Below are 14279 nucleotides of genomic sequence, written 5' to 3'. Positions count from 1 at the left end.
TGACTGTCGAGGTGTCTCCTGACTTCCATGCAAGCGCTGAAACTTCAGCGTCCATGCGGAAGTAAGAACACAGACCTAGAGGGACACAACCCAGCGCGTGTAGCCCTGGGATGTGGGGGATATTTCCAGCTATGTTGATTCTAGTTGCAAATAATACTGCTTTGTTTACTCATTGTGGTCATCTCTGATACACTAGCTTCAATTGGCAAGTATGTTGGAGGTCAACTTAAGGACCTAAAATGAAGGGGAATTTGACTTTTTAGTGTGATAGATGCATGCAACTTTGTAAGTACTTCAGTATTTTCTTTTCTTGACACCTCTCCATTGCTCCTTTCTATTTTTTGTCTGACGTTTGTATAATGCTTTAAATATGTATGAAGCAAGAGGAAAAAAAAATTTAACAGTTGCTTTAAAGATGGAACGTGATCGCCTTGTGGCTTCCACCTGACGCACCATTGTGATAGAAATCGCTTTTGTCATTATGGGCAGTGTTTGTCCTGACAACTCCAGCAGCAAGTGGTGGATGGGCAGCACTTACTTCCCATTATGATGTTGAGGCTTTTTATCAGAAAACTGTTAAGAAAACGATAAAGTTCCTATATAGCTGTTAATTTCCTCGAGGCCTAAATAGCTTTGGAAAGTACTGGAGGTTTGCCACATTGTACATTTCTTGCTTGGTATTTTAAAATAATGATTTTTACTTCATGTATCTTTTTTTTTTATTTTCCCCAGGTGAGAAACCAAAAGCAACTTGCCTTTATTGAGTTCTCAAGAACATAATCGACCACTTGGTACACTATAAAGATGCATTAGGAAACTGGATACGGTGCCAAAAGAACTCCACGCGTTTCCATGACTCTCTTGGACCCTGACTGAGATACTTTTGGATTACCTATTTCTATTCCAAGGACAAGAGTGCACGCTCAGATTCCTTTCTGCCAGCTCTCTGGCAGAGAGATTTTTCTAAGATCATGGACCATCCCAATAGGGAAAAGGATGAAAGGCAGCGGACGACGAAAGGGATGCCAGGGAGGAGCGGTCATGGTTCTCGGCCGAGCTCGTCTGCGTCTTCAGGCGTTCTTATGGTGGGGCCCAACTTCAGAGTGGGCAAGAAGATTGGGTGTGGGAACTTTGGAGAACTCAGACTAGGTAAGAACTAGCTGTTTTAGTGGCCTGCATTATCCAGATTAGCATTTCACCACTGGAATATAAATACATAAAAATTTACCCTGGCTTGAGAACAGCATGTGCTTGTTTCCCAAGTGTCGAGCTACCTTACCTGAAGCTTCTGACTCAGAAGATGTAACTGTTAGCATTGTTTTTATTTGCATAAAGTCAAAGTGAATACACTGGAGAGGCCAAAGATGCAAATTTTGAACAATCCCAACAATGAAGACTGTTCTCAACGCTGAATGTCTTGCCTAAGGCGAAAAATCTCTCTAACTGTCTGGATTGCTAAATCTTGCTCTCGATCTCTTTTTCGTAAGCTAGGACACCCTATGAAAGTAATGACTGAGACCTGTTTCCTAGCACTCTCATCTTCCCAGTTCCATGTCCTGCACTGTCCCCAGAGCCCTATTTTCTGCCCTGTCGCCTGCTCCCTGACCTGCCCCCCGTGTCTGAGCGCTGGCTGGCGAGGAGCGGGGCGTGCAGCCTGCCCATCTGGCCGCTTCGTCTGCCTGCATCGCGGCCCCTGCTTTTTTCTTGGTCTGTTGGTTTTCTGACCCTGTGCCTTGCAGCTGGCCGCCCAGACAGATGGCTTTGTGGGCTGCTGCCTGTTGGGCTTGTAAGTCAGCCTAGACAAAAGGCCCGTTAGTGGTGCATTTGGTTGTTTTTTAAATGAGGTGGGGGAAGCAGGCTGTGTTTTTAATTACATGCTCCTGAGCTCCCAGTGTGTGGTTTTGGGGTAGCTTTTTCAGATCAGAAGCAGCAGCTTGCAGTGGTCTTGATTGCCTTAAAACAGCTGCATTTTCCTTCTGTCTGCTGAACAAAGTGGTTTGCTGTGCTAATAAACTCGAGGGTGCTGAAGGCAGGTTGGCTGATATAAATACCACTTTCCCCAGCCTTGGTATCTACTCAGAACTGAAAAAGTCTGTGCGTCAGGCACAAGGGATGATAGATAAATTGATCGGGCAGTTGCTTCAGGTAACCAAAGGGTTATAACGCATAACTACCGATGGCATCTCTGTAGGTTCCTGTTCCGAATCTGTGTGATTAATCTGTCATTCCGAGGTGTAGTTACTGCATCTGTAGGACACGCGGCTTCTCCGCAGGATGAAGATCAACCGGCTTGTATTGGTAAATGGGTGGTCTTGGTTTCAGCATTACATCAGAGAAGTTTTATTGATTTGCAAGAGCAGAGCTAATGCTCCAAAGGCGGAAATGCTCCGAGAAACCAAGGGAGGGACAAAATTTTCCAATTTCCTGAATGTGAATGCACATTATCTACAGCTGAAGATAGTACAGTCTGGATCCTTACAGTAACATAACTTGCATAGCTTCGTAGCATTTTCAAAGACCACCCCCCCCCGCAACAGCAAATGTCACAATATAGCAAGATCCATATGGAAAGAGCCATTTAATTGCTTTGTCATCCACACAGCATCGAGCATTCAGCAGCTGTGTTGGTTCTCCGCAGGTAAATGGTTCCTGCTTTTGTTCAGCTGGAGCCCAAATTCTGCTTTTTGTCTCTATGGTTGCTCTTCTCCCCACATTTCTCTGAGCAGTATTGGATTTCTGTACTAACATATTGTTTCGAAGGACTTCATATAAGAGATTTCCCTTGTGAGATCAGTTTACAGAGAAATTTGGTTTTAATCAGGGGAAAAAAACACCTCTTAATTGAGTGGTCTTTTTTTTTTTTTGGTTCAGTGGTTTGGGGTTGGGGTTTTTTTGGTACACTGGTAAATGTTTTGCTAATATGTGTTAACCAAATATGTTGCAGCCCGCTACATTTGGGCAGCGGGCTGTACATACTGATAATGGCAATTAGACAGGAAGTCTGTATAGAAGCTATATATATATTTTTAACTTCTATTACTTTTTGCCAGTCACTATAACTGTAACTCCTCTTTGGTTAATTATCAGATCTTTCTGTTGCACAGATGTGATGCTAATGATTGCTGAGTTGTGCAGTGGGGAAGGAGAAGCAGTGTGTCTGAAATAGGAGCAAACGAGTCCCTGATAACAGTTTTGTTCTGCAAAGATGAATGGCGTGCCCTCTGCTTTTTTTTTTAAACATGATTTCAGAGAAGTAAAGTGTCAGCGAATGCTTTTAGTAACGCAGGAAGAACAAAGTTGTGCACAGCCTGTAGACTGACAAGCAAGGGGAAAATACATTTTCCAATTCTCCAAAGGATTTCTCTTTTCAGGTGCTGTGTTTTCAAAGCTCTTCCCGAGCACCAGACAGAGGGCTGATGGCTCCGGAGGAGGGAGGGAGGTGCCGTGCATCGAGGCACTTCTGTGAACGCCAACTGAGCTGCTTTGGGTTGATCTCTATTGCTCCAAATACAGATAGCCCCGGGGGTATTAATTTGTTGAAGCTGTTGGTCACGTGAAGCAGTGCAGTTGGATTCCAGCCTGCAGACGAGCTGGGATGGGAGGGAAGTGAGCACAAAAATCAGTGCCTGGCCTGGGGTAGGATAAAATACGCTTAACTGATGGCTGTTTCCTTGGGCAAGCTGCTCAAATCCTTGGGTTGACCTCAGAACTCACCAAATGGATTTTTTCTGTCTTCACTGGAAAAACCTCTGGAGCTTAAACAGCTTGTGGGCAGGTTCAATGCGTCGACTGTCACGTCTGTACTTACCTGAAATCCTGAACCATAAGAAATGTTAAGGATAAATAAACCTCTACGACGGTCTCATTTTTCCCCCAGTGTTTGGAACTCTTATTTAGTAAAGCATAAAACAGATGCTAACGTAAAATTATTTGAGATTCTATAGGTTTCCTTCTTTTTAAATAAGCATGAAGTTCTGGACAGACCAGTGGCTTATTTTAATGCAGAGATGTAGACTGGAGCCCAAATCTTTTTGCTCCAATGCAAACATAACCTGGCATTTTCAAAACTCTGCGTCCACTTATGTAAAAATGAGCTCATACAGCTTTTCTCCCTGTTTGAAGGAAAAAAAAAATGTTAGGAGAGCTGGATCCAGTCTGTTGATTGGTGCTGTAGCTTATTAAGAGAGGATACAAAGGGATTTTTGGAGAAGCGTTACCCAGAGAAATTGTGTAGTGTTCTGAAGTGAGGTGGTGGCCTGAGTCGTGCACAGATCTCATGAAGATCCAGCATCTCAGCAGCAAGGCGGTGATCGGTGAGCCCCAAGGGAGGACAGGCTGCTCGCTTGCTCAGTGCAGGTGGATGAGATCTGGGAAGGCACCTTGCTGGGAGCAAGAGCTGCCCAGCAGAGCCCTGTGCTGCAGCTTGAAGTCCTACTTTAAAAAAGGAAAAAAATTATAATGGCATCTGATACCGGGGCTGGTTATGTCTTTGCCCTAATAATAAAATTGTCATGTGCCTGCTGGGCTGGAATAGTGCTAGATGGGTTAAGAGTAGAGTATAGGAAGGATCTACGCTACTGTCCCTTTTTTGGAAAGACTATCCCTCTAGAAGCGATAGTGAATGTGGTGCTACAAAATCAGTGTGACCTCGTGTTTCAGGTTCCCTTGGGATATGGTCGCAGCAGACCCAGTGCTGTCTGGGGCAAGCTCTGCCTGGTCTTCAGGACGGCTGGGTGGGCGTTTGCTCCGCTGCCCAGCCCTGAGCTGTCACCAAAACATCATCCATACAGTTTTGAGCTGGACTGAAAGGTCAAGGCATGACTCCTCTCGGTCACAGGAGGTTTGCACTGACAGCTTTTCACTTTGACCTGTGAGAATGTGCCCATGTGCTTGGTGCATCTTGCTGCCAGGGCTTGGGAAACCCACGCTGCCAGGTTTCCCACGTTAAAGCATCGCATCTCATTTAGGACATATGGTTCTTAATTGTCAGTGGATCTTCCCAAAACTGAGGCATGGAGTTAATCGCTGCCCCATCAAAAGCTTTGCCTGAACTTGAAGGGCCTTTGTTAGCACAGTTGTATCATCTCGGTTGTATTACAGCTCCCTGCTGACAGAGATAAGATGCAGCTTCTCTTCATGACTTACTGTTCTGTGCAGCTCTGTCCTGTGAGCAGTACAGCCTTCACTCTTCCATTTAAAACCTTTTCAGCTTTGTGTAAGGAGGAAGAAGAAAACATGACACCTTGTGCAGTGTGATGGCAAAACCCAGGGGTAGATCTGCCTGGAGCGAGACGGTGGAGAGGTCTCTGGCACTTGGACTTGCTGTCATAGCTGGCAAAGCCTCTCCCACTGCAGCTGTAGGAAGGGTTTTGGAGGTCTGAAGGTGGACCTGGTAGCACCTTCATGGTCAGAGTCTGCCCCATGACCCCTGTGAAAGGGCTGAGCTGGAGGATGAATTCCTTCCCTTACCTCTGGCTGCTGGCCTTGCATCTCGTGCTTGAGTTTTGCCAGTCCCAGGTTTTCAGCTGGGGATTTCACTCTCAAGGATTTCACTCTCAAAATTCTCTTCTGCTTAGTTCTTGTCCTTACGAGCCAGACTGCGACAGCCTGGATTACGGCCCCCCATACGTGGAGGCTGCTGTCAGTGTCCTTCTTCACCTTGCAGTGAGTCGAAGGAACACTGTTTTCCCAATGTCATTTTGCTGTTTGGGTGGGAGAGCCCAGGAGCTGGCTGGGGGGCCCTGGATGAGCCGGACCCCCACGTGCAGAAGCTGCGGTGAGGGTCCTGCAGTCCGCAGGGCACCCGTGCTGCCTGGATTATTCTTGTTCCGCTGTTTGAGGTGTGTAACTGCCTCAGGTACCTGGGCTGGAGCTTCCCTTAGTCTGTCTCAGCATCCTCAAACTGAGCATCTCGAAGCGAGCTCAATCCTCCTTGAAGGAGGGGGGGAAGTGACAGTGGGAGAGCTGGAGCTGCTGGTAGGGCTCGATCTCTGGTCGCTAGTAGGGAGCAGATAAAGTGTACTTAGGCTGCCTTCTCATCGTACCCTTGCAAGTTCTCCTCCTGCTAGCCATTTATCCCACCACCTGCTGGTGTGCTGTTTTGGCCTTCAGGCTCTCCCAGGCTGTGCTCTGAAGCCACCTTCCAGCTCCTGAGCGTTCTTGATGCAGCTGCAAACCTGCTTTCTACCAGCCTGGACATCATAGCTTTTCATAACAGATCTGAAGAAATAGTAGGGTGTGTTTGGGGTCTCGAGAATGAGTTTTGTTCTTCTAGTGTAACTTTTAACATCCTGGGAACAGCTGCGTAGTTTGCTGGTACGGTGTTGTATGAGAGCTGTTGGCCTTAGCAGATGATGAGGACTGCCTTTCTGCTGCCACGAAGGCAGCGTTTTGCCTGTCCCGCCTGCCTGTTCATAGAGGAAGAAACAAAAGCCGTGTGTTGGTACGGAAGCTGTTTGTGTTGCCTACTTGCAGTGGTCTCTGATCCGTAGCACAATTATGCTGGTGAAGCTCCCTATAGATCAGAGGATAAAATTGCTCAGTGTCCAGCAGAATCAAGCCACTTCTGAAAGAAATGATACTGACGCTTCATTTTTTTTGTTCTCTGGGCTTTTTTTAGCATGGTGTGGATAATAAAACATATGTCTGCGATACCTCCTCAAATGCTTGCACTGAACATAACTGCTACTGTAAAACACACTTACCTTATGCTGGGTATAAGATGGTGTTTGCAGCAGCTCACCAGGGCAGACAGCTTCTTACTTTGAGACTGAAACAGTTGAAGGCATGAAGCTGAGAGAGTAATTGAGAAAAGACAGACAGATCTTTGCAGTCAGTGATCAGTGACGCTATTCTGTGTTGTCTTCCTAGCTGGAAGTGTTGAATGTGCAACTAAAAGATTTTTCTTTTTCCTTCACAGGCAAAAATCTCTACACCAATGAATATGTAGCGATCAAACTGGTAAGTAGGAGCTTCGGGTGTTCTTAAATCACTCGTACCTGGTGCTAGAAACTCAGACAAAAAGCAGCTTCCCCACTTGGTGCTTATTGCTGCTCTTGATCTCAGCCAGATTAACAGGTTTAAACAGAGATAAGTTCTTAAGAATGCTGTGAACTAGGAAAGCACCCAGCCCTTCACAGTATGTAAACGGTCAGTAGCTGCGAGCGCCTTGTTCCTCTTCCCGAGGTGGCAGACAGCACTGATGGCAGGTTTGTCACCCCTTCCTCGTCCCCAGGACCAAGCCTTTCTGTTACAGACCCAATCAATTCTCTGGACCATGAACCTGCAGATGCAACAGGCAAAACAAGATCCAATCCAGCAAATCCTCTCTCTGATTTGGATGTCCAAGGATATATGGTCACAGCCTCTTCAGTGTGATTCTTTCCTTTTACGTTACAGGATGGTAAAAATGAATCAAACCAGCTCACCAGAGCATGGCAGGGATTGCATTTAAAAACAAAACCTTGGCCCCAACAGTAGCAAACCTCAGAATTTGCACATGAAATCAAGTTCACAACTCCTCATCCAGTTCTACCAGCCTCGGTACCCAGTTATCAGTTTTTCTACCTTGCAGTTGATGCATCCCTCCCCAGGTGGATGCGGTGGCAGTGTTCATGTTTCTGCAGTGCTCTGGCTGGCTCAGGTAATGCTCCTCTTCTGAAGGAGCATCAGGGCATGAGGGCACTGTGGTCAGATGTGGTTTGAAGCAGGAGTCTAAGGGATGGGGATGCTCCTAGCTCCGCCAAATTTGTAAAACCATACCCTGGGAGTTTGTTTTTTATGCCTTAACTGTCTGTAAACTAAGACTTTCAGTAGTCTCTTGGGGGGCTTTGAAATTTGATGCTGAAAATACCCAGTGCTCTTCTTTCATCTGCGTGTTCTTTAATCACAGATCCAAACCCTAGAATCTGAAGTCAAAGTTGTAACACTAATTTGGTATTAGCAGCAAGTGTGCCTGTTTTTCCAATCGATGTCTGGGAAAATGACAGCAGTCATTCACATTAAAGAAGATCAAGATGGACTTGGTGCATTAATTCTGATTCATGTTCAGATGCCACAGATCTTACGTCTCTAGTGTTCTCCTTATATGATGCGTAGTAGTTGAAAAATAATTAGTGCTCTGCAGGAAGGACTTGTTTTGAAGTCTGTGTTGGCAAATGTCAGAATATAATCCCTAAAATAACAAAATAAATGTTTGCAGTGCAGCTTAAGGTGTGTTTGGATATGGCTCCACATCAGGAAGAAGGATTGGTGCTTGTTGCGTAGCTCGCTCTGTAGGCAGATTGGACAACAGAAAATGTGGTTGTGTGCACAGACTTGGTGTTTCATTGAATCAATAGTGCTTCTAATTTTTTTGCTTTCAAAGATAATCCCACAGAGTTACAGCCTTGGAAGGAGCAAGGAAGTAAGAATACGGCAAACATGCAGCTGCGTTTGTTCAGAGGATGGTTGTTTCTCTCACAGCACTGCCTGCAGTGACACCGCCCCGTAACCTGAAGCCTTTCAATAGCCAGGTGGCATAAGACTGAGGCAGCAATAAAGCTAATCCATTTTTTCCAATAGCATTCCTTCTCTTTTTTTCAAAGTATCTGAGTGGTTGAGTGTTAGCACAGTTGCTTTTCCACACATTTTATTTGCGCTGTTACAATTCATGCTTCAAAACCTCCGACCCCGATTCGAAGGACTGTAATTGCCATCCTGTGGCTGTCCTGCATACCTGTGCCAGTTTTGAGAAGATCAATGAGGGATCAGAAGCAAGGATTTTTTTGTCTCCTAATCTTGGACCATGTTCCCCAGGAGTGGGAATTACTCTTCCTCCTCAGCAGCAAATGTGTTTCTCTGTGTGTATTTAACTGTGATCACAAGAGAAGCAAGTACTTCTTAGGTGGGAGATGTATTTTCTTCCAGGCTAGGCAGTGACCTGCTGCCTAATGCCAGGGACACCCTGCTTCCCAGAGGCTTAGCAATATTGTGACTACATTGTGGGTAGCAAGCTCAGGGGAAGAAGTGCTTCTTTTGACAGAGAGAACTCCAGTTCTTTGAGGCAGCCCTTCGGCTCTAGACAACGTGATGCGAGAAATCAGTGAGCTAATCGACTTTGTGCCCATTTCCAATGTGTTGTTCTGGGGCTTGAGTAAAAATAACGTTCCTGCTTTTCAAATATTTTTCTAAACAAAATGGCATTTACAAAGCCAGGTTAAATGCAGGGGGAAGAGGTCAGGAGAGCTTGAGACCAAAACCAGTTATAAGTAGTCTTGCTTTCTTCCCTATGGAATACCTCCATTAGATCTTGTTTTCAACTTTTTTTGTAACAACCTGCTAAATTTCCAAAGATTTTCTTTATACTTAAGGTAATCACAGACTAGTGGCTGCATTTGCTGTGCTTGAAGGCAACATTTTCTATTTTATCTGCATCGTTGGACCAACTCAAAGCTCTGCTCAAAATCCTTCTAGCTGCCTGAGATTCTTCTGCAACTGCAACCCTGCTGTCTCAGCTGTTTCCTCCTCCCGTCATTATGTTAAAGATGAATGGAGGGAAAATGAGAGAACTATGTGATGGGTGCCAAAGAGTTGATCAGAAAACGCTCTGAAATTCTGTGCTCATCTCTTGGCTTGTCTGCAGGGGGTGAGGATGTCTGAGATTGTGCTGCGTCTTGGAAAGTGGGGAATGCTGCCTGTCCTCTGGCTTGTGTGGTGTCCCTGCACAGCTCCTCGTCCTGCTTGTCAGCTGAAGATCGTTTGGTTATGGGCATCTAGAGTGTGGAGGAGGCAAAATGCATTAGCCATGTTTACTAGCTTAATCTTCTGAAGGTTTTTAATGCTGACTTGCATGTTGTAGGAGTTTCTACAAAGCTCCCGATGATGCCCGTCAGTTTGAGCTGTGGGTTTTGTATGCTGGGCAGCAGCAATTCCATTATTTTCAGCACAAATGCAACATCTGCCAGTGTCCTTAAGTCCTTGGCCTGCGGGACAGCCATCTGCTCTGGTACGATCTTCTCAGGAGCTGCCACGACTGGCAAGCATCCAGAGCTGCAGCTCCAGCAGCTCCTGATGCGGAGGGGCTTGGGCTTGGCTTTCCCATGCTTTGTCCCAAGCAGCCTCACATCCTAACACATTAATCCCTCCACCTGTTTGAACAAATGTACTGCTTGCTGCATAGGCTTGAGCTCCTGTTGCCCTAAATGTCTTTGCTGTGGAGGTGTCTGAAGACTCTCCATCAAACCAGCATCGAAAGTTATCTTCATGTGATAGTGATTGCACAGCAAACAGGTTTTTGCATTTCTTTGTATCTGTGTTCAGTGCAGGATCAGTTTTGCCTTTCGAATACTTTCTAAATAGCCATGTGTGACTAGTGAACCTTTTAAATATCAAGGTTGAGAAGCAACCAGGAGCAATATTCCCCTTGCTGGTGAACAGGGCATGACTTGAGCAGGTGATGAACAGCTTGGCTGAAGTCCAGTTGCCAGAATTCCTGTACAAAAATTGTTCTTTTAATCTGAAAAGAAGTCTTTAATGTGGAATTCAGGCCAAATGTGGACATTAATCTTAGAGTACAGACCGCAGGTGGAACAAGACAAGTGGATCTGCTAAAGCCTTGTGTTCTCCTGCAGACAGCAGAGCTGCTGAAGGTGCTGTCTCAGACTCCTGGCTGTGCTGCACTTCCTCTGGGTGTTCTTGCTGTAACTCACTGGAGCTGATATGAAACATCATTTTAGGGCTACTCAGCAAGGTTTTTAAATTCAGACTAGTTTTGGTGCCGTGAGATGAATTTTATGTAGTTTGAGCATGGAACATTTATCTTCTGACATGCAAGAAAGCGGCAGCAACAACAAAATTGAGGCCAGGATTAACTTCAGTTCCAAGATGTCTGGGCAGGAGGTGAATCCCCATCACTGCCTACAAGTGCGGTGTTATTGAAAATGTAATTACTCATGTCTCTTAATCTTCTCCATGTTAACTTCGTATTTTTAGAAGCTCTGTAATCATGCATGTTAATGCACTGCAGATTGTAGGCATTAAGTTTTGTGCAGGTGAGTGGCAGCTGAGAAGTGTAGCATTTTGGGTGTGTTGCAGGCTTATCCAATTTTTATCCTGTGTATAAAGACGGAATATTCTTGAGTGCTTTGAAATGTCTGAATGACACCTGCAAGTGAAGGGAGAGACTTCTCCCTGCGTTTCTGTCAGATCTCTGGCTGTGCTGTCGTGCTTGTTGCAAACAAGATTATACGTTTATGTAACTGCGGTCTGATTTAAAGCACGGTATATGACTCAGTATTTTTCAGAAATACAGGCTAGTGACCAACAGAAATATTGTGGGCAACCACAAGTCCACAGACTGAATGTGTGACTTAATCTTTTGCAGCTTTGACTTTCCTCCTACAGATGTACTGCCTGTTCAGGGTCATTCTTCGAGGATCAGGAGCTTTGCTGAACAATTGTTGAATTTGACTTCCATGAATGAGTTTTTTTTTTAATAAGGAAGTTAATTCTCCTCCAGAGTGCATATTGCAAGTCTTTCTTTTCATCTTTTGTTCTCTATTTGTTTAAATGACGTCTTAAGGGTGAAGTCAATTGTTAGACTACGTCTAGGATGTTTTATCTAGAAACTTGAAGCACTATGTATTGTCACAAAACTCTAAGCATATAATTAAGTATATAAATATTAAGTAATTAATATAAGTATATAATAAAGTTTTTTCAAAGATTTCAGGCAACTTTTTTTTCTTCTAGGAACCAATAAAATCACGAGCACCGCAACTCCATTTAGAATACAGATTTTATAAACAACTTGGAAGTGCAGGTAAGTAAACCTACCTTAAGGTTATAGAAGGCTTGTGATTTCTTTAAATCAAATGTTGCCGTCATGTTTGTTGTGGACCTCTAACTTGAAACCTCTAACTTGAACTTACTGATTTGAGCAAGTTCTTTTAGTCACATGCAAGTTTTTGGAAGAGATTTGGTCAGAATAACATCATAACGATACTGGATAATTATTCAGACCTAGAAACTATCATTAGTAAACTGGTTATTGTGTTAGTGAGGATTGATTGATATGGGAAATACCCATTTAAGTGCATCTGTAAAAACACCAGAACCTTCAATGGATGGGAATTTATTTCTGTATAGAACGATGCTTCAGAAAAGTGATGTAAACTCTTAAAAATCTAGGAAGCCGTGCAAGAAGCATGGAGCTTTTCTAATAAAATACTGAAATACCTTTTTAGTTGAGATTTACTAAATCATAAATGTGTCTAAAAGCCCACTAGCTCAGTGTGACAGTAGCATATATAAAATATGAGGAAAAATACAATAAACCAAAATTGTGGGGTTCTTTTGTTGGTTTTGGTTGGGGGATGGGGGGGAACAACAGTAAGCTCTTTGATTTCCCTAATATAAGGCTTGAGCTTGTGTCTACATAGCATTTGGATTTTTATTCTGTGAATTTATGGTTGCTCTTTAAACCTGTGTAGACTTTTAACACGCACTGTTTCCAACGGTGAGGATTTCCACAGCTGCACAAGGAAGATTATCTCTGCTTTTTCTGTGCCTTGATAATATATAGCCATTGTTTTTTGGCAAGCTTCTTAAGTCACTGTAATTTTTCTTACACTTCTGATTTTTGCCTTGTCTTCCCTGGATGGACCCGGCTTTCACTCGCAGAGGATGTGTTCTCATACCACCAAGTGGTAACAAAATTCTAAGCTGAACAGAATGAAAGGTAGATCTGCTCTGAGCTCATAAAATGCAGTACCTGAGCAGTCATCCCACAGCTTTATTTTGCTTGTTCTAATTTTTTCTAATCAGTTTACTAAATCTTGTGTACCACATCCTCTGGTGTCTGGGGTACTATTGTACTCTTTTTTTGCAGCTTTGTTCTCCTCATAGCATGCAAAATCTGGAATGTGGAAACAAAGTGAGTTGGCACTATTAGAAAAACTAAAGTATTGTTGTTGATTTCTATTTTTCCCTTTTTAAACAGGTATTGTCCACTAAAATATGGTGCTGTTTCCTATGTTCTTTATATTCTGGTGTTTGCACACAAAACTTGTGGTAGGTTAATGTCATCACTTAATTACAGTTACCTGTGCTTTTAAGACTTAGTGCATTTCTGCTGAAGCCTTTATAACTAAGTCAAATATAGGTTCACAGAGTGAATTCTGCCCTTCTTTCCCTTCTTGAGTTTTGTTGATGCATGTGGTCTTTGTAATACCGCAGTGGACATCTCTCATGACACGTGAATGAATCTCAATGTGCTTTTTCTACACCTGCCAGCTTTCTACCACTCTTTAAAGATGTTATTGAGGAACTTAAAAACTAATTGAATGATGGAGGCTTTATTTTGTTTAGACTAAGTATTTTTTAATGGGTTTTCTCCCGTTCATAATGAATTTAGATGTCTCATCATGCAACACTCACCCAGATTTCTGCCCCATCTGATCCTGTGCATGCTGATGGAAGTATTTCTGAATATGCTGCCGTCAGACATGGGAATCTTGCCTTTGAGATCTCTCCTCTCATTATATGGGAGGATGTCTGTCATCTCGAGCTCTTTGCCAGTATTTGTGAAGAGACTGTTGGGAGGCCTCCTGAAGGACATGACTTTAATTTCTAACTCTGTATGGTCCCACAGGCATCACAAACCCAGCTCTGATAACCTGTTGAATGGCATTAGAAGCTCCCACGCTATAGTTTTGCTAAAACAACTGGAAATAGGCCAGAAGCAAGGTTGGAGGATGTGAGCTGTATCTCTGGTCTCTCCATGAAACTTGGAAGCTTAACAAAATAAATTTTGGTGGAGTCAGACTGCCAGGACCAGGGAGTCTTCACTTGGTGCCTGCATGCCATGCTGAGATTTAGGGGAAGACCGTCTGTCTGTAAAAACAGATTGGTGCTACGTGTGTGCCAGCCTTGGAGAAATAGCTGGGACTGTTCTCAGTGATATCGTTAATGCCAGGCTCTCTACAGAGGTCCTTGCTTCAAAAACTTCAACTGCTCAAGCAGCCAACCTTGAGCCTCCAGTAAGCAGGACTGGTTACTTTAAATTATCTTAGACTTGCCAAATTGAGACTAAAAGTGGCCAAACCCATGGTGTGTATGACTCAGCTGAGAACAACAGTAGTGTTGCGTGTGACATACCGTTCAATAAATTAGCCAATTAATCTTGCCAAATAATGTGTCTGACTGTGAGCCTCCCACCATTAACCTGAGAAGTAATACTAGTAAAAGCATCGCTGCACCGCAGCGGTAGCAGCGTCGCCCTCTCGTTAGTGCAACTGCTG

The 14279-nt window shown here is 44.0% G+C and overlaps 1 protein-coding gene across 2 annotated transcripts in view; it reads left to right on the top strand.

Moving 5' to 3' along the window:
* CSNK1G1 (casein kinase 1 gamma 1) overlaps window positions 1–14279 on the top strand; it is a 102329-nt gene that overhangs the window by 40773 nt on the left and 47277 nt on the right. For both annotated transcript variants that reach the window (XM_040569573.1, XM_040569574.1), the window contains exons 3-5: window positions 733–1149; window positions 6920–6960; window positions 11731–11800. In XM_040569573.1, the coding sequence (XP_040425507.1) occupies window positions 972–1149; window positions 6920–6960; window positions 11731–11800 (289 nt within the window). In that variant the 5' untranslated portion in view covers window positions 733–971. The remainder of the gene's footprint in view (window positions 1–732; window positions 1150–6919; window positions 6961–11730; window positions 11801–14279) is intronic.

The sequence above is a fragment of the Cygnus olor genome, chromosome 11 (genome assembly GCF_009769625.2).
Source record: "Cygnus olor isolate bCygOlo1 chromosome 11, bCygOlo1.pri.v2, whole genome shotgun sequence".
Lineage (NCBI taxonomy): Eukaryota > Metazoa > Chordata > Aves > Anseriformes > Anatidae > Cygnus > Cygnus olor.
This window is presented reverse-complemented; position numbering and strand designations above follow the sequence as displayed.